Source organism: Anomaloglossus baeobatrachus, chromosome 5 (genome assembly GCF_048569485.1).
Source record: "Anomaloglossus baeobatrachus isolate aAnoBae1 chromosome 5, aAnoBae1.hap1, whole genome shotgun sequence".
NCBI classification, from domain to species: Eukaryota; Metazoa; Chordata; class Amphibia; order Anura; family Aromobatidae; genus Anomaloglossus; species Anomaloglossus baeobatrachus.
In genome coordinates, this window is record NC_134357.1 from 249759474 (window position 1) to 249777965 (window position 18492).

The 18492-nt window shown below is 46.1% G+C and overlaps 1 protein-coding gene across 1 annotated transcript; it reads right to left on the reverse strand.

The window, feature by feature from the left end:
- Positions 1-12090: 12090 nt before the first annotated feature.
- Positions 12091-18224, reverse strand: LOC142312719 (uncharacterized). The gene is made up of 2 exons (XM_075351708.1): positions 18221-18224; positions 12091-13678 (listed from the first exon to the last, which is right to left on the reverse strand). Exons 1-2 carry the CDS (start codon positions 18222-18224, stop codon positions 12600-12602), a joined length of 1083 nt encoding a protein of 360 aa, XP_075207823.1. The 3' UTR covers positions 12091-12599.
- Positions 18225-18492: the final 268 nt, after the last annotated feature.

Below are 18492 nucleotides of genomic sequence, written 5' to 3' on the forward strand. Positions count from 1 at the left end.
AATAAAAAAAGAAATAACATTCTTTTTTGCTGCAGTGCATTTCACACTTCCAGGCTGATCTACAGTCCAAATGTCACAATGCCAAGTTAATTCCGAATGTGTAAACCTGCTAAATCTGCAGGGGGTTGAATACTACTTGTAGGCACTGTATATATATATATATATATATATATATATATATATATATATATACACACCCCCTCCCACCCCCCGTATATTCGGCTTATAAGACGCACCCCCTACTTTCCCCCAAAATTTGGGGGAACAAAAGTGCGTCTTATAAAGCAAAAAATACGGTAAATACAGCGGAATAAATGTGCAAAAAAACAGGAGGAAAAAAATGCAGCATTTACACTACATGTGAATATGGACTAATTGTCCAAGCAAAGTGGATCAGACGTCATGAAATCTCCGCCCCTGGTGCGTGGAAAGACGCCGCTGAACTGTGCGGATTTGGTGTTTTTTTTCTTTATAAGCTTCAGGATTCACATCTGCCCCAAACATGTATCAAATAAGGGGACGATGCATAAAAAATATCGCAGACATGCAATAATCAGAGAAGAATGTTATTGCACTTGTGGTACGGACACCTGCAGAAAAATTGCAGCATTTACACTACATGTGAACACGGCCTCAGAGATACATTTTTATTACATTTTTTATGGGTTTTAATAAAGAAAAATAATAAATTGCGCCATTTTTTCCCGCCATTTACCAATCCCAATAATTAATCTGATCGCTGAGTTGTTCTGGTCGTTACGATTACAGGGACACCAAATATGTCCATGTTATTTGCGGATTTGTGATGTTTATTATTTTATAAAAAAGTGTAATAAAATGACATTATTCTATTTTTTTTTATTATTTTTAGTAATTTTATTAGAAGAAAAAAAAACCCTCTTTTCCTCTCCCTCTAGAATACAGGAGATAGAGACACTGCTCTGTGCAATGGAGCTCTGACCTGTGTAATCAGAGGCTGCATTGTAGGTTCATTGATATAAAATCCTACATCTGACATCATCAATTCCTAGTGGCTCAACAGCTTAGATCATGTAGAAAGCCTAGGAGGCTGCTGGAGACATGTTTGAAAGTTGCTGGTTTGAATCCAAGGTGGAGAATGTAAAGAAAAAAAAGTTGTATTTGTATTTTTTTTCCTCATTTCTTTATAGTAGTTTTATGGGAAGAAATGAATCTCACTCTTTCCTTCACCTACAAAGAGATGCAGTATTTATCTATCTATCCATCCATCCATTATATATCTATCATGTATAATGTATCTATCCATCTATCTATCATGTATGTAGCTATCTATTATCTATCATGCATCTATATATCCCACTATCATCCATCCCTCTATCATCTATCCCTCTATCATCCATCCCTCTATCATCCATCCCTCTATCATCCATCTTTGCAACTGAATAATCTGCTTCTGGTTCCTCTACTGCAATATAGAGGTTAAGATAACCAAATCTTCTTATGCTTTCCAATTCAGGCAGTGGCTAAGTGGTAGAGCTGCTGCCTATGGAACAATGAGCTCATGATTTTCACAGGTTCGAGTTCCAGCCGCACTGCTAATTCAGAGCCGCTGAAAATTTAATTTATTTACTGCACTGAGAGGAGCCGGACATCAGCTGTGAGCCGCGGGAGTGCGGGACAGACCTTAAAAATCGGGGCAGTCCCACAGAATCCGGGACGGTTGCGAGGTATGCGGATGTGCGTAACTAACATCGTGACCCCGACGATATATCATTAGCAATGTCGCAGCGTGTAAATGGCCCTTTAGTGTATATTATGTAGGGCTGTGAGACATTGCTTTGGTCAACTTCCAGTTTGCTCTGCTTCATGTCTTTCAACCAACTTTATTGAGATAAAAACAACTGCGTCAAAACTTTTTACTAGAGAAAGGACAGTATGTAGCCCTGAAAAGGTGTTTTGTTTTAGTGGTGCTGCAGCGGTATACATTTACTGTGATAGCAATTAAACACTGCCTACATGTCTTCTCTAATCTAAGCTCTCCCTCCTAGACCAACTCTCCCTGAACTGCTTCCAGAGGAGAGTGTACCGAGCATCTTGTCACCGGGTCTTAGGCTATGTGCCCACGTGTGCGTTCTGCACCGCAGCGTACAAGGTCCGGTTCAGAGCGCAGCTGAAGAGCTCCGTTCTGAAGTGCCTGGTGCCTGCAGAATTCGTGCGCTCTGATTGCTGCCTCTCCCTAGAGACAGCATGCAAAGCGCACGAAAGAAGTGACATGTCACTTCTTAGAACGTAGTGATTTGGCAGCAGCCGAATCGCTGCGTTCTAATACGCCACGTGGGCATGGGTTAGGCACAATCTTCATAGATTGTACTGGGGACGCAGGACGCATGCAGTTACGCTGCGGTGCAGATCGCAGCGTAACTGCATGAAAATACGCCACGTGGGCACATAGCCTTATATAACGCCTGATGACAAGATGCAGCCAGCCAAACATAGTAATGCCAGTAACCAACCTGGCTACGGCATTATCCTGTATGGTAGGCAATCCTCACATGTTGATTGGCAGTCTAACGACCGCAAAATATGCGGGGCTGGGACTTGAGCATGGCGCTCAAACACTCACTCTACTTGATCTAGTAAAGAGCGCACCCGCTCTCCTCGATGCTCTATTGAGTATTGAGCAGTGGTGAGCACGCTCGCTCATTACTATTTGTCTCCCATTCAGTACATCTGCGATCTCATTGGTCAGCAATTGCAAAGGGAGCTGCCAGCAGCGGATCTGGATGATTTTGGGTGGCAGTAAAATCCTCAGACAACTACTAATATCTTTATTGATAGCATGCCGATGCATGTTAGTATGGCGCTCATACTTGTCACTAAATTAAGATATTTTGAAACTGTAGTTTCCATTTTTTTTTAAATAATTTACATATTATTAACCCCTTCACGACCGCGGGCAGTAAAATTACGTCCTATTTTAACGTGACTTAACGACCAGGGACGTAATTTTACTGCCTAAACTTCATTTGATTGCCGTGGCCATAGCAACGGCTTTCAAATGTTGTCCCCTGCTGTTTCTTACAGCAGGGGACCTTTGCTTGACCCCAGGGGGGGTGGCATCGCCACCCCCCATAGGCGATCGATGTGATTGGCTGTTCAAATCGGAACCGCCAATCACATTGATCACGCTGTTTTCGGCAAAAAAAAATGTCAAAAATAGCGTGATCTTGTAAAATCCAGCTAAGACCGGGGCTGCAGCAGCTCCGATCATTGGCTGGAAGCAAGCAGACACCGTGGCCCCCCCCTGCAGCACTGATTGGAGCGATCGTGCGATGACGCGCAATCGCTCCAATCAGTGTGCAGTGGGGCGGTCTGATCTGCCGGTGGCCGCCCTCCCCAGGCCTGTGCTGGTCTGGGGACCCTCCCCCAACATGTCTGCAGCGTGCAGCACTGGCTGGTACTAGTGGTACCACGCCACTGCTGCTGCTGCCGCTGCTGTCACGTCACGTCGCAGGAGCAGGAGCGGTGAGTATTGTGCTCACCTTGCAGCCCCTGCGCGTGCCCCCCTGCGATCTGCCCCCCCCCGACATCCCGATCTGCCCCCCCGACATCCCGATCTGCCCCCCCGACATCCCGATCTGCCCCCCTGACATCCCGATCTGCCCCCCTGACATCCCGATCTGCCCCCCCGCCATCTCGATTCTGCAGCTCCTCCGGTATCCCTCCTCCCCTGGTCTCTTGCAGCCCCTGCGCGCTCTTGTGATTTGCTCCTGCGTGCTCCCGTAATGGCCCCTGCCCGTGCCCCCCTGCGATCTGCCCCCCGCCATCCCGATCTGCCCCCCGCCATCCCGATCTGCCTTCCCGCCATCCCGATCTGCCCCCAGACATTCCGATCTGCCCCCCCCAGACATCCCGGTTTGCCCCCAGACATCCCGATCTGCCCCCAGACATCCCGGTCTGCCCCCAGACATCCCGGTCTGCCGGCCTCCCCCGTGATCTCTATTCTGCAGCTCCTCCGGTATCTCCCTCCTCTGCTCTCCCCCTCCCCCTCTGCTGTCCCCCTCTGCTGTCCCTCTCCCCCTCTGCTGTCCCCCTCCTCCTCTGCTGTCCCCCCGACGTCCTCTTACCTGTCTTCACCGGCCGATCACATCTGCCTCCATCGCTGGGTCCTTCTTCCTGGGTCTTCTGCTGAGCTGTCCAACTTCCTGCCTGCTGGCTGCTGCTGTAAAGCTGTTCCTCCTGCAAATCCTCTGGGTACTGTGAGTATAACTTTTTTTTTTTTTTTCTTTTCCTCTATCCCCTTTCTATTTTTACACCTCGTGCGTCCCGCCGAGCGCTGATCAGGGATGCAGATAACGTATCTGCATCCGTGGTCAGTTTTCGGCGGGACTTTTTTTCCTGTATTCCCGACGCTTTTTGTATCGCATCTGTCCGTGCGTCCCTCCGAGCGCTGATCAGGGATGTACATAACGGATCGGCATCCCTGCTCAATTTTTGGCGTGACAAAAAGCATCGGGGATACGGAAAAAAAAGTCACGCCAAAAATTGAGCAGGGATGCCGATCCGTTATGTGCATCCCTGATCAGCGCTCGGCGGGACGCACGGACTGATGCAATACAAAAAGCGTCGGGGATACGGAAAAAAAAGTATCGCATCTGTCCGTGCGTCCCGCTGAGCGCGGATCAACATCCCTGCTCAATTTTTGGCGTGACTTTTTTTTTTTTTTCGTATCCCCAGCGCTTTTTGTATCTCATCCGACCATGCCTCCTGCAGCGGCCGATCAGTGCACTGCGTCTGTGCGTTTGAAAAGTCAAATGGCGTTCCTTGTCTTCTGAGCCCCGCCATGCGCCCAAACAAATGATTTCCACCACATGTGAGGTATCTGCGTACTCAGGAAAAATTGCACCATACGTTTTATGGTGCATTTTTTCCTGATACCGTTGTAAAAAGAGAAAAAAAAAAACTACCTTGTTGCTGCAAAAATTTAAAAATTTTTTTTTAAAAAAACATAAATAATTTTCACGGTTCAACGTTATCAACTTTCAGTGGAGCCCCTGGGGGTACAAGGGGCTCACTAAACATCTAGATAAATTCCTTGAGGGGTCTAGTTCCAAAATGGGGTAATTTGTTGGGGAGCGCCACTGTTTAGGCACCATGGGGGGGGGTCTAAAAACGTGACATGGCGTCCGCTAATGATTCCAATCAATTTTGCTGTCAAATGGTGCCCTTCTCTTCTGAGCCCCGCCATGCGCCCAAACAATTACTTTCCACCACATGTGAGGTATCTGCGTACTCAGGAGAAAATGGACAATACGTTTTATGGTGCATTTTGTCCTGATACCCTTGTGAAAAAAAAAGCTACCTAGTTTTGTGGTAAAAAAAATTTTTTTCTTTTCACGGCTCAACGTTATAAACTTCTGTGAAGCCCCCAGGTGTTCAAAGTGCTCACCAAACATCTAGAAAAATTATTTGAGGGCTCTAGTTTCCAAAATGGGGTCACTTGTGGGGGAGCTCCATTGTTTAGGCACCTCAGGGGGTCTTCAAACCTGACATGGCGTCCGCTAATGAGTGCAGCTAATTTTGCATTCAAATGGCGCTCGCTCCTTGCCTTCCGAGCACTGCCGTGTGTCCAAACATTTGATTTCCACCACATATGAGGTATCTGCGTACTCAGGAGAAAATGGACAATACATTTTATGTTGCATTTTTTCCCGATACCCTTGTGAAAAAAAAGCTACCTAGTTGAAGCAACAGTTTTGTGGTAAAAAATTTTTTTTTTCTTTTCACGGCTCAACGTTATAAACTTCTGTGAAGCCCCCAGGTGTTCAAAGTGCTCACCAAACATCTAGAAAAATTATTTGAGGGCTCTAGTTTCCAAAATGGGGTCACTTGTGGGGGAGCTCCATTGTTTAGGCACCTCAGGGGGTCTTGAAACCTGACATGGCGTCCGCTAATGAGTGCAGCTAATTTTGCATTCAAATGGCGCTCCTTGCCTTCCGAGCACTGCCGTGTGTCCAAACATTTGATTTCCACCACATATGAGGTATCTGCGTACTCAGGAGAAAATGGACAATACATTTTATGTTGCATTTTTTCCCGATACCCTTGTGAAAAAAAAGCTACCTAGTTGAAGCAACAGTTTTGTGGTAAAAAAAAAATTTTTTCTTTTCACGGCTCAACGTTATAAACTTCTGTGAAGCCCCCAGGTCTTCAAAGTGCTCATCAAACATCTAGAAAAAATATTTGAGGGCTCTAGTTTCCAAAATGGGGTCACTTGTGGGGGAGCTCCATTGTTTAGGCACCTCAGGGGGTCTTCAAACCCGACATGGCGTCTGCTAATTAGTGCAGCTAATTTTGCGTTCAAAAATTCAAATGGCGCTCCTTGCCTTCCGAGCACTGCCGTGTGTCCAAACATTTGATTTCCACCACATATGAGGTATCTGCGTACTCAGGAGAAAATGGACAATACATTTTATGTTGCATTTTTTCCCGATATCCTTGTGAAAAAAAAAGCTACCTAGTTGAAACAACAGTTTTGTGGTAAAAATTTTTTTTTTTCTTTTCACGGCTCAACGTTATAAACTTCTGTGAAGCCCCCAGGTGTTCAAAGTGCTCATCAAACATCTAGAAAAAATATTTGAGGGCTCTAGTTTCCAAAATGGGGTCACTTGTGGGGGAGCTCCATTGTTTAGGCACCTCAGGGGGTCTTCAAACCCGACATGGCGTCCGCTAATTAGTGCAGCTAATTTTGCGTTCAAAAATTCAAATGGCGCTCCTTGCCTTCCGAGCACTGCCGTGTGTCCAAACATTTGATTTCCACCACATATGAGGTATCTGCGTACTCAGGAGAAAATGGACAATACATTTTATGTTGCATTTTTTCCCGATACCCTTGTGGAAAAAAAAGCTACCTAGTTGAAGCAACAGTTTTGTGGTAAAAAAATTTTTTTTTCTTTTCACGGCTCAACGTTATAAACTTCTGTGAAGCCCCCAGGTGTTCAAAGTGCTCACCAAACATCTAGAAAAATTATTTGAGGGCTCTAGTTTCCAAAATGGGGTCACTTGTGGGGGAGCTCCATTGTTTAGGCACCTCAGGGGGTCTTCAAACCTGACATGGCGTCCGCTAATGAGTGCAGCTAATTTTGCATTCAAATGGCGCTCGCTCCTTGCCTTCCGAGCACTGCCGTGTGTCCAAACATTTGATTTCCACCACATATGAGGTATCTGCGTACTCAGGAGAAAATGGACAATACATTTTATGTTGCATTTTTTCCCGATACCCTTGTGAAAAAAAAGCTACCTAGTTGAAGCAACAGTTTTGTGGTAAAAAAATTTTTTTTTCTTTTCACGGCTCAACGTTATAAACTTCTGTGAAGCCCCCAGGTGTTCAAAGTGCTCACCAAACATCTAGAAAAATTATTTGAGGGCTCTAGTTTCCAAAATGGGGTCACTTGTGGGGGAGCTCCATTGTTTAGGCACCTCAGGGGGTCTTCAAACCTGACATGGCGTCCGCTAATGAGTGCAGCTAATTTTGCATTCAAATGGCGCTCCTTGCCTTCCGAGCACTGCCGTGTGTCCAAACATTTGATTTCCACCACATATGAGGTATCTGCGTACTCAGGAGAAAATGGACAATACATTTTATGTTGCATTTTTTCCCGATACCCTTGTGAAAAAAAAGCTACCTAGTTGAAGCAACAGTTTTGTGGTAAAAAAAAAATTTTTTCTTTTCACGGCTCAACGTTATAAACTTCTGTGAAGCCCCCAGGTCTTCAAAGTGCTCATCAAACATCTAGAAAAAATATTTGAGGGCTCTAGTTTCCAAAATGGGGTCACTTGTGGGGGAGCTCCATTGTTTAGGCACCTCAGGGGGTCTTCAAACCCGACATGGCGTCTGCTAATTAGTGCAGCTAATTTTGCGTTCAAAAATTCAAATGGCGCTCCTTGCCTTCCGAGCACTGCCGTGTGTCCAAACATTTGATTTCCACCACATATGAGGTATCTGCATACTCAGGAGAAAATGGAAAATACATTTTATGTTGCATTTTTTCCCGATATCCTTGTGAAAAAAAAAGCTACCTAGTTGAAACAACAGTTTTGTGGTAAAATTTTTTTTTTTTCTTTTCACGGCTCAACGTTATAAACTTCTGTGAAGCCCCCAGGTGTTCAAAGTGCTCATCAAACATCTAGAAAAAATATTTGAGGGCTCTAGTTTCCAAAATGGGGTCACTTGTGGGGGAGCTCCATTGTTTAGGCACCTCAGGGGGTCTTCAAACCCGACATGGCGTCCGCTAATTAGTGCAGCTAATTTTGCGTTCAAAAATTCAAATGGCGCTCCTTGCCTTCCGAGCACTGCCGTGTGTCCAAACATTTGATTTCCACCACATATGAGGTATCTGCGTACTCAGGAGAAAATGGACAATACATTTTATGTTGCATTTTTTCCCGATACCCTTGTGGAAAAAAAAGCTACCTAGTTGAAGCAACAGTTTTGTGGTAAAAAAATGTTTTTTTCTTTTCACGGCTCAACGTTATAAACTTCTGTGAAGCCCCCAGGTGTTAAAAGTGCTCATCAAACATCTAGAAAAAATATTTGAGGGCTCTAGTTTCCAAAATGGGGTCACTTGTGGGGGAGCTCCATTGTTTAGGCACCTCAGGGGGTCTTCAAACCCGACATGGCGTCCGCTAATGAGTGCAGCTAATTTTGTGTTCAAAAATTCAAATGGCACTCCTTGCCTTTCGACCTCTGCCGTGCACCCAAACAATTTATTTTTACCCCATATGGGGTATCAGCGTACTCAGGAGAAAATGCATAATAAATTGTAGGGTGCACTTTCTCTTTTCTCCCTTGTAAAAATGAAAATTTTATGGCTAAAGTAACATTTTTGTGTTAAAAAGTAAAATTTTAATTTTTTCTTCCACATTGCTTTGGTTCCTGTGACGCACCTAAAGGGTTAATAAACTTCTTGGATGTGGTTTTGAGCAGTGTGAGGGGTGCAGTTTTTAGAATGGGGTCACTTTTGGGTATTTTCTGTCACTTCGGCCTCTCAAAGGCACTTCAAATGTGATGTGGTCCCTAAAAAAAATATTTTGTAAATTTTGTTGGAAAAATTAGAAATTGCTGATGAACTTTGACCCCTTCTAACTTCCTAACGAAAAAAAAATTTCTTTTGAAAATTAAGCTGGTGTAAAGTTGACAAGTGGGAAATGTTATTTAGTAACTATTTTGTGTGGCATATCTCTCAGATTTATGGCCATAAATTTTCAAAGTTTGAAAATTGCGAAATTTTCCAAATTTTCGCACAATTTCCTAAATTTTCACAAATAAACACAAAAAATATCGGCCTAAATTTACCACTGACATGAAGTACAATATGTCACGAAAAAACAATGTCAGAATCGCCAGGATCCGTTGAAGCGTTCCAGAGTTATAACCTGTCAAAGTGACACTGGTCAGAATTGCAAAAAATGGCCCGGTCATTAGGGTGTTTTAGTGGCCGGGGGTGAAGGGGTTAACATGTGTATCGATTCTGTGATTTCCATCACTCCATGGCTTTTCCTTCTTAGTCTTGCAATATTAATGGTGAGGAGTGTATATGTGTCGCGGGCGGGGAGGAGGGTGTCGGCACACTACGCTCACCCCTTCTGCTCGGGTCCGGCAGCTGCTCAGTGGTGGCTCAAGCTGTGGGCCGGATCCCGGGGTTTCTCGAGCGACACTCCTCGCCCGTGAGTGAAAGGGGGTTTGTTGGGTGTGGGGGATTGTTATAGTTCGTGACGCCACCCACGGTTGTGGTGATTGCACCACCGCTGCTCAGTATGGGGGTCCCGGGGATGGTGATGCGGAGCAGCCAGGTGTTGTGTTGCCCCTCCGTGGGTAGGGGTTGGTGATCCCGGGGCCCAGTGAAGAGATGCAAAGTGTAGGGCCTGGAGGGCGCAGGGACGCGGGGGCAGCGCTGTGCCTTGCGGCACTGTGGTACTCACTCAGCCTGAGACGTGGACACAGTTTGTACGGTAAACCAAACGGCTGGTAGGACGGTCCCCCAGACGGCTGCACCTGCACTCCCGGTAGGTGACGGTGATGTCCCTCTTCCTTGCACCTATGTTTGACTTGTGGTAGCGGTGGATTCCCTCCGGTTACCCGCTCCCCGGCTGCAATATGGGCCGGAGGAGCTCTACACTTTGCCCGCAGGCGCTGGCCCTGAGAAACTGGTGCCGTGGCGGTGGCGGTGTCTCTCCGGTTCAGGTTGGGCTGTTGCCTTCAATCGGGACTTGGTTGCTGGGGGATCTACGTCCCCTTCACTGACGGATTTGGCAAATCTGGCGACTCCTAGCCTTGCCGGGGTCCGAGAGGCCCCTGCCCTGGTGCTGACTGTCCTTCGGTACACTGCTCCAGACCACCGGGCACACAGCCAACGGGGTCCTTCCAGGAACTTCCAAACGGTCCCCCTCCAGACAGTCACCGCCGTCGCTGACCTTGCTGATCTGGCCCTGCACCAAGCTGGACCCTTCAGGCTTTCTTTCTCTTCTGTCACTTCACTTGCTTTCCTCCTTTTTCCACTTTTCTACTTTCACTTTCACTGTCTTAACTCCTCTGCTTAGCTCCTCACTCCTGCTCCTCCCTGAGCTCTCTCTGTTCACCCTTTCATGTCCCTCACTGGACTCTATCTCAACTCTATCTGCACTCAAGCCCTGCCTGGGCTAATCTCTCTCTCCTTCCACTTCCTCCTCCTAAACTCAACTGCCTGGTTTTTCCCGCCTCCAGAGTTGTGAGCTCCTCGGTGGGCGGAGCCAACCGCCTGGCCCACCCCCTGGTGTGCATCATCAGCCTCCTGGAGGAAGGCAACAAGGATTTGTAGGTTAGCTGTGATGTGCCTACCTGGAGTGTGGGGTGTGGTGGTGTGTGACCTGTGTCCCCTGGCTTGCCCAGGGCGACACATATGTTTATATATTGTCACAGCGTATGTTCACCTGCATATTTATTTAATAATATAGGTGTGCTGGACCTTTTTATTCAGGTGTTTTCATTATGCGTATTGGGGTGTGCGGCCGCGCTCTCAGCAGTGCATCTTTATACAACCAGATTTCTTAGCTAGGTTTTAATTAGAACTAAGCCTGGATCCCATCTCTAACCTCCGTTCATTTGAGCCCTGTCTGGGCACATAGAGAGGAAAGTCACTAGAATTAAGGACCACTGATATTACGTCACCTTGTCGTAATTTGGATGGGTTTTACACTTTTTTAATAAAAAAAAATCTAGCAATAGTGGAATTTGCGAATTGCTATAGCATAGTGAATTTATATATAAACACATGCACAGTCCGGGCTCTTTTCCACTTGCAATTTTCATGTGCGAGTACAATCTGATAAAAAATCACTCGCACCAGTGTTAATCAATGAGGCAGTTTCCTCTTTTCTGTTATTTCTCCACACGAATCGTGCTCTCGGTGCAATCGCAGCATGCTGCATTTTGTAGCAAGTCTCAGCTCACGCACCCCCCATGCAAGTCTATGGGAGCGTGTGTAAAATCGCACTGCACTCGCGTGTTATGCGACTGCAGTGCGGTGCACGCAGAGACAGACAGCGGAGGAGATGGGGAGAAAGTGCTCCCTGCATCTTCTCCGCTCTTGTGATGTGATCGCAATATCGTATCACAGTCGCATGACCCTCAGCTGACACCTGCAGCAGAGGGTCATTAGCATATCGCTCCCATGCTCTTGCATCGGAATCGGTACGCAAGTGGAAAAGAGCGCTCAGTCTGATAGTAAAAACAAATGTCTTTATTTCTTGGATATCCTCTGAGCATCAGTTGACGACACCAAGGTAAAAAATGTATTAATGTTGAACAATCTAATCATTTCTAAAAAGTTCATTAATAATATTGAGATTAACCAACATTAAAGAGATAGCTCATAAAAATCTGATTGGTGGGGGAGTAACACCTGACACCCCTGCCAATCAGCTGTCCCCGATGCTGCCACCAGTCAGAACTACTCAGTTGCAGAGCTCCACAACTTCGTCGATGGAAAAGTGGCCACAGCCAGGTACTGCACATCAATGGTCAAAGCCATGGCCATTATACAGTTAACAGAGCTGTAATTTGAAGCTCCACAAATTAGTAGTTCTGGACAGCTGCACCAGGAACAGCTGATCAGCAGAGGTGCCAGTGTTGCATCCCCACCGATCAGAAATTGATGAGCTATCCGAGAGATTCGTCATCAATGTTAAAGGCTTGGACAACACTCTTAGCTCAATACATGACACCATTCTTGCCAGTCCCAGTATCTAAAACTGCCATCTTTAAGAGGAATAAATATACTTCTCTCTTTTGATCCTAATCTGTCTTATATTTAAAAAAAAATATCTTTGAAATGTTAACAGATTTTATTATACTAGGAGGTGATCCAAAGCCCTCTCATTCAGCTGCCTGTAATAGGAAACTAGGCATGGTCACCATGAGAATAATCATTTTTCTCCGAGATCTCTGAGATATAAATTCAAGACCATTCAATAGATAATAAAGTAATGTTAGCTGTTGAATTTTCACAGTATATCAAAGCACATAGGTTATAGAATCTAGCGCAAATGAACAGTAGATATGGTCATGATCATAGTGTTACCCACTATTTATGTTTCTGTTTAGCATGCATCTCTTGATGCCTGAGAATGTATTTCAAGGAGATAAAAGATTTCCCACATTCCGGACAGGAGTATGGCTTCTCTCCTGTGTGGCTCATCTTATGTTCAGTTAATTGTGTGCTGCGTATAAAACCTTTTCCACATTCAGGACAATAAAATGGCTTCTTCTCAGCATGAGATCTCTGATGTCTCACAAGATTAGTGAGATAAGGAAAAGACTTGTTGCATTCTTCACACTTAAAGGACACTCCTGCGTGAATCATCACATGCTCTATAAGATGGGAATTTCGATTAAAAGATTTTCCACATTCTGGACACTGAAATGGTTTCTCCCCTGTGTGAATTCGGAGATGTTTCTCAAAATGTGACTGGTAGACAAAGCATTTCCCACACTCAGGACATAGCAGTGTTTGTCCTGTATGAAATCTTTGATGGGCAACAAGGTGCGATTTATACCTAAATGTCTTGTCACACTCCGTGCAAGGGAAGGGTCTTTCACCAGTGTGAACTCTGTAATGGGCCTGTAGGTTTCCAATATTAACAAAACACTTGCCACATTCTGAACATTGGCAAGGTTTCTCTCCTGTGTGGACTCTCATATGAAACTCTTGTCTGCTCTTGGAAGGGAAAAATTTATCACATTCTGAACATGGGAAGATTTTAGACAAGGTATGTATCCTGAGATGAGCTTCAAAATTTCCCTTATGAGAAAAACTACAATGACACTCCGTACAAGGAAATGGCCTCTTTTTCCTCTCCACATCGCTTTGGTCTAATAGACATTTTTCACAGAATTTTTTGCTCCCAGTGGAGTCAGTATCTGTCTCAATCTGTCCAACATCACTTCTCTTAAGTTCTTTTCCACATTTACTGCATGGTACTGCTATCTGCTTTTTATACCTCTTTTTGTGTTTTTCAATATTTGATTGTTTTTTAAAACATTTTGTTGACTTGACCACATGGTGTGGTGGGGTCAGGACACAGACGTTCTCCGAGGAATCTTTGCTTTGTTTGTGCAATTCAAGTATCCTTTCTTTACGGAAATCTTGAGAAGATGGTTTATCTGAGGGTAAAAAGCCATTAGGTATGAGTAAGTAAACAAGACATCAATTCACCTTATTACATAAAGTTAGAAAGAGCAACAGGTTTTCCTACATATCAGCCATTAATTAGTGATGGGCGATGCCCCTGATGGTCGGGATCGGGATCGAGATAACACCATCTTGCGTCTGAACCCTGAGTTTAGACTTTACAGTTATGGGATTTGGCGGGGGGGGGGGTGGGGGGTGGTGGTTGTAAAATAAAGAATATCGTTAATAATAAACATTGTCATTATACTTACAGGTCCCACGACGCATCCTGCAGAATCTGTCTCCTGCCGCTTCTGCTTGATCATTGCTGTGACGCCGGTAACCAACACTGACTTACAGGACCTTCAATGATGTCATAACCATGTGACCAGTCACATGTGAATTTTGTATAACCTCATTGGTTACGGACTGGTCACATGGCTATGATGTCATGCAATGGTGTCTAATAGGTGGAGTACTCCTGGGGAGAGGTGTATAGGTGCCCAATGTGTGTGGGGGGCATGGCCGAGCGGGCACAGTGTGTGGGGGGCATGGCTGAGCGGGCACAGTGTGTGAGGGAACGTGGCCGAGCGGGCACAGCGTGTGGGGGGGCGTGGCCGGGCGGGCAGAGGGTGGGGGCGTGGCCGAGCATGCCGAGCGTCGGGGGGCGTGGCCCAGCGGACAGAGCGTGTGGGGGGCGTGGCCCAGCGGGCAGAGTGTGCAGGGGCATGGCCGGGCCGAGCGGCCAATGCGACGGTTGTCACTGTAATGACTCATATTAGAGCAAGATAGACAGAATAAGGCAATTATATTTATAGATAATACAGATACTGAGAATTACACACAGACAAAATGTAGTTTCCCTCAACGGCATCCAGAGGAGAAAAAATTAGTTGTTTTTTTTTTAAAACAATATTTATTGAAAACGTCAATTAAAATCATTACAAAAGAAAAAAGGAAATGGATCCCCAGGGAATAAATATTCTTATTATGCTTTTTGAACATGAGATTTCTTAGTCATAGTATGTACATAGTATGGCAGAGCTGCACACCCCGTACAAGCAATGCTCTGCTGCACGTACGCCCACCCGCAATGCTCTGCCACACGCTCTGCTGTTTTCCGTGCTCTGCTGTTTTCTGCGCCCTGCTGTATACTGTGCTGTGCTGTATTCTGTGTGCCACTGTATACCGCATTCTGCTGTATTCCATGCTCCCCCGTATACTGCTCTCCTCTGTATTCCGTGCTTCGCTGTATACTGTGCTCTGCTGTATTCCGTGCTCCTCCATATACCGCACTCCGCTGTATTCCGTGTGCCGCTGTGAAGCCCCACAGGTGTTGTGTCGGTGCATTACCTTCAGGGACTCCACATGGGATGAACAGTCTGGTCACAGGTAGGTTGCTCCTTTAGGATTTTCGTGACGCCACTCTCGGTATTGCGGTCAGGGTGACCGCCACTACAGATTAAAAGGTGCCTGGGACTGATGGTGGGTGCAGTCAGTTGAAGTGGCCTCCCGAGAGTGAGGCGAGCCCCAGGGTCCTGTGTAAGTGTGTGGAACCACAAGGCACAGAATGACTGAAACACAGTCCAGGCAGTCTTTCATGGTTTTTACTCACAGTTGATGGCAGGGTGAGTAACCCGGGTGTAGCTGGGACGAACCAGGCTGGAACCAGGTATCCTTCCGGCTAGCTGATGAGGGTGACTACCAACTCGCCTTCCTAGCCCTGTGTGTTTTGGGGTGACCCCTACTTGAAGCCCTGCTGGGGTCGCCCAGGGAAGTTGCTGAAGCCTCTCTCCCCTTCTTTTGGCCTGTTTACTTGTAGCCTGGACCAGGTCACTCCGGCTGCTTGCCTCCTGTGAACTATGGGCCCTCTCTTTGCTACGTGGCTGCGGACTCTCTGGTGGTATGGTGTGAGTCTAAAGTGCCCCCACCGGCAGGTTTGGCAGGAGAAAACTTGATGAATCTCTGCACTGGGACCTGTTACCCTTGCGGGCCTGGTACCTCCCTGGCAGTCCCCTTTACTCTGCCACTCCTTTGCTCTCTCTAGCCTTGGATTTCAGGTGGCACTACCAGGTGACCGATCTCCCCTGTTGGTAGTCACTGCGCGTACGTTGTCTGACTAGTGGCAGCCTCAGGTCTCCTCTTTGCGTCTGCTCTCCCTGAGCTCCACTGCAGACTCGGCTCACTCCTTCCTACTCTGTCTGCCTACACAACCTAGCAACCAGGCTCTCTACCACACCCCTTGAGTGGACATGGAGGCCACGCCCCTTCCTGGATTCCCCAGGTGTCACTATCAAAGGTAAATGTGTGAGACCTGATTACTATGCGCCTGTGTAGTCACACCTCGGTCAGCCTTCTGGATTACCTGTATTGTACTGCCCCCAGCATGGGTGCAGTACTCAGTGGTGCTTGACCAGGTCAGGGGCGCCACACCGCTGTATACCATGCTCTGCTGTATTCTATGCTCCTCTGAATACCGCACTCCGCTGTATTCTGCGCTTCGCTTTATACTGTGCTCTGCTGTATTCCATGTGCCACTGAATTCTGCACCCTGTTGTTTACCGTGCTCTGCTGTATATCGTCCACTGCTGTATAACGTCCTCTGCTGTATTCCGTAGTAGCGGCGGCCCGAGGTGAGCACAGGAGTGCGGAGGCAGCGGTGGGGGGAGGGGCGGCGGTGAGGGGGAGACAGCGAAGGCGGAGGGGAAAGAGCGGGGGAAGAGGGTTGGTGGGGGTGAGAGTGGCGAGGGAGGAAGGGGTGAGGGTAGCGGCGGCAGCCCGGCACCGGTACTCACACATTCCGGTGTGTGACGGGGAAAGTGCAGCACACAGCATAAGCTGTGAGCTCCACAAAGATGGCGCTGATCTACTCCCTCTGCTGTGATCTGGATAGCCCAGGGGGCGCATCCAGGTCACGGCAGGAAGCAGTCACAGTGCAGGAGATAGGGTTGCAGTCCGACAACGGTCTTCTATGCACAGGGGCTGCCATATTTGAGGTGAGTAACTGTCGATACACACAGCAAATCCAAGATGGCAGCCCCCAGTGCTTCAGTAAAACTAGAATTAAATATAAACTGAATAATCAGTGAATTTAATTTTGTATTAAAAATACTTGATTACTATTATTAATACAAAAATAAAATACGCGGCACCTTCCCTTTAATTAAAAAAAACAAACAAACAAAAAAAACATGAAGGTAACCAAGAGGAACCCGAGTCAGTATCAAATATATATTCATTTTATATTTTATATCATTTTTATTGAAATTTATACATACAAAATTTAAAATATTATGATTAGTATCAGAGATGTAATCCCAGTCAAAAATATGCTATTCTGATTGATCCACTGCAAGGGATATAATTTACAGCTATATATGTTTAATACAGTGTGTTGCTAGTCTAAACCGTTATTATATTCACATGTATTAATTTCCATGTCCCACCCTGAAATCTTAAATTATTGTTTAAGACAAAGGGCCTTTATATAGAAATGCACCACAAATTCCTTATATTTCCCTCTTAAACTCATATTAGAGAGTCTTTATCTGGATGTTCTTGTATTCTATTAATCTATTTGGCTAAGTTCACACATCCTGTGTTTTCAATCCGTCAGGTCCGTCAGCAACGGAGCAGTCATTTTCAAGATGTCAACTGATGCAACTGATGTGTTTTTCACAGGATTCCTTTCACAGGAATCCTGTGAAAAAACGGATCAGTTGCGTCCGTTACATCCGCTGTGCGTCCGTTTTTTGACGGATCAGTCATGATCCGTCTGTGTTTGGGACAGCCCAGTGGGCGTGCCAAGCATGCTGGGCATGCTCAGTAGAGCATGACGGAATCCTGCGCTGGATTCCGTTGTAAGACGGATTACGACGGAATCCAGCACCATAGACATGCATTACAAGCTTGACGGATGGCGACGGATTCCTGCGCAGCGCGTTAATTTTGACGGCCCAAAAAACGTTACATTCTGCGTTGCTCCCCGCTCGGCGGTCAGTCAAAAACGACGGACCGCGACGCAGCGGATGCAACGCAGGGTCATCAGTCGCAATCCGTCGCTAATAGAAGTCTATGGGGAAATACAGGATTCCTGCAAAATATTTTGCAGGATACCGTAATTCCCCAAGGCGACGGATTGTGACTGATGCAAAACACAGGATGTGTGAACTTAGCCTTACAAGTATTGCAGAATTATTCAGTGCATTACTACATAGTATTCAGTAGATGGCAGCATTTTCCCATCAGGTATAACTATCAGTATCATCATGAAGCAAAAAAAAACCTTTTTACAGAAATGCATCAGAGAATCATTTTTATCTCTATCACAGATTATACAAACAACCTACATATATCAATTCAATACTAAAATCCATCCATGTTGCTTACACAATCTATCAATCTATTACAAAAGTTATCTGATGTCAATTACCCACTGAATAGCATATCGATTGCATCCATCATCGTCTTCACTGTCACAACATAAATTATTCAGATAGGTATAGCAGTAAGATAAATTAAAGATTATTATTTACCCATTGTCAATGTGGACCACACAGACAGCTCTGCAGATATGAAGTAGTCCAAACTCTCTACAGGGTGTAAATGGTACTTTACACGCTGCGATATCGGTACAGATATCACTAGCGAGCGTACCCACCCCCGTCGGTTGTACGTCACGGGCAAATCACTTCCCGTGGCGCACATCGCTAACACCTGTCACACTACTTACCTTCCCTGTCGCTCTGGCCAGTGATCCGCCTCCTTTCTAAGGGGGCGGTTCGTGCGGCGTCACAGCGACGTCACA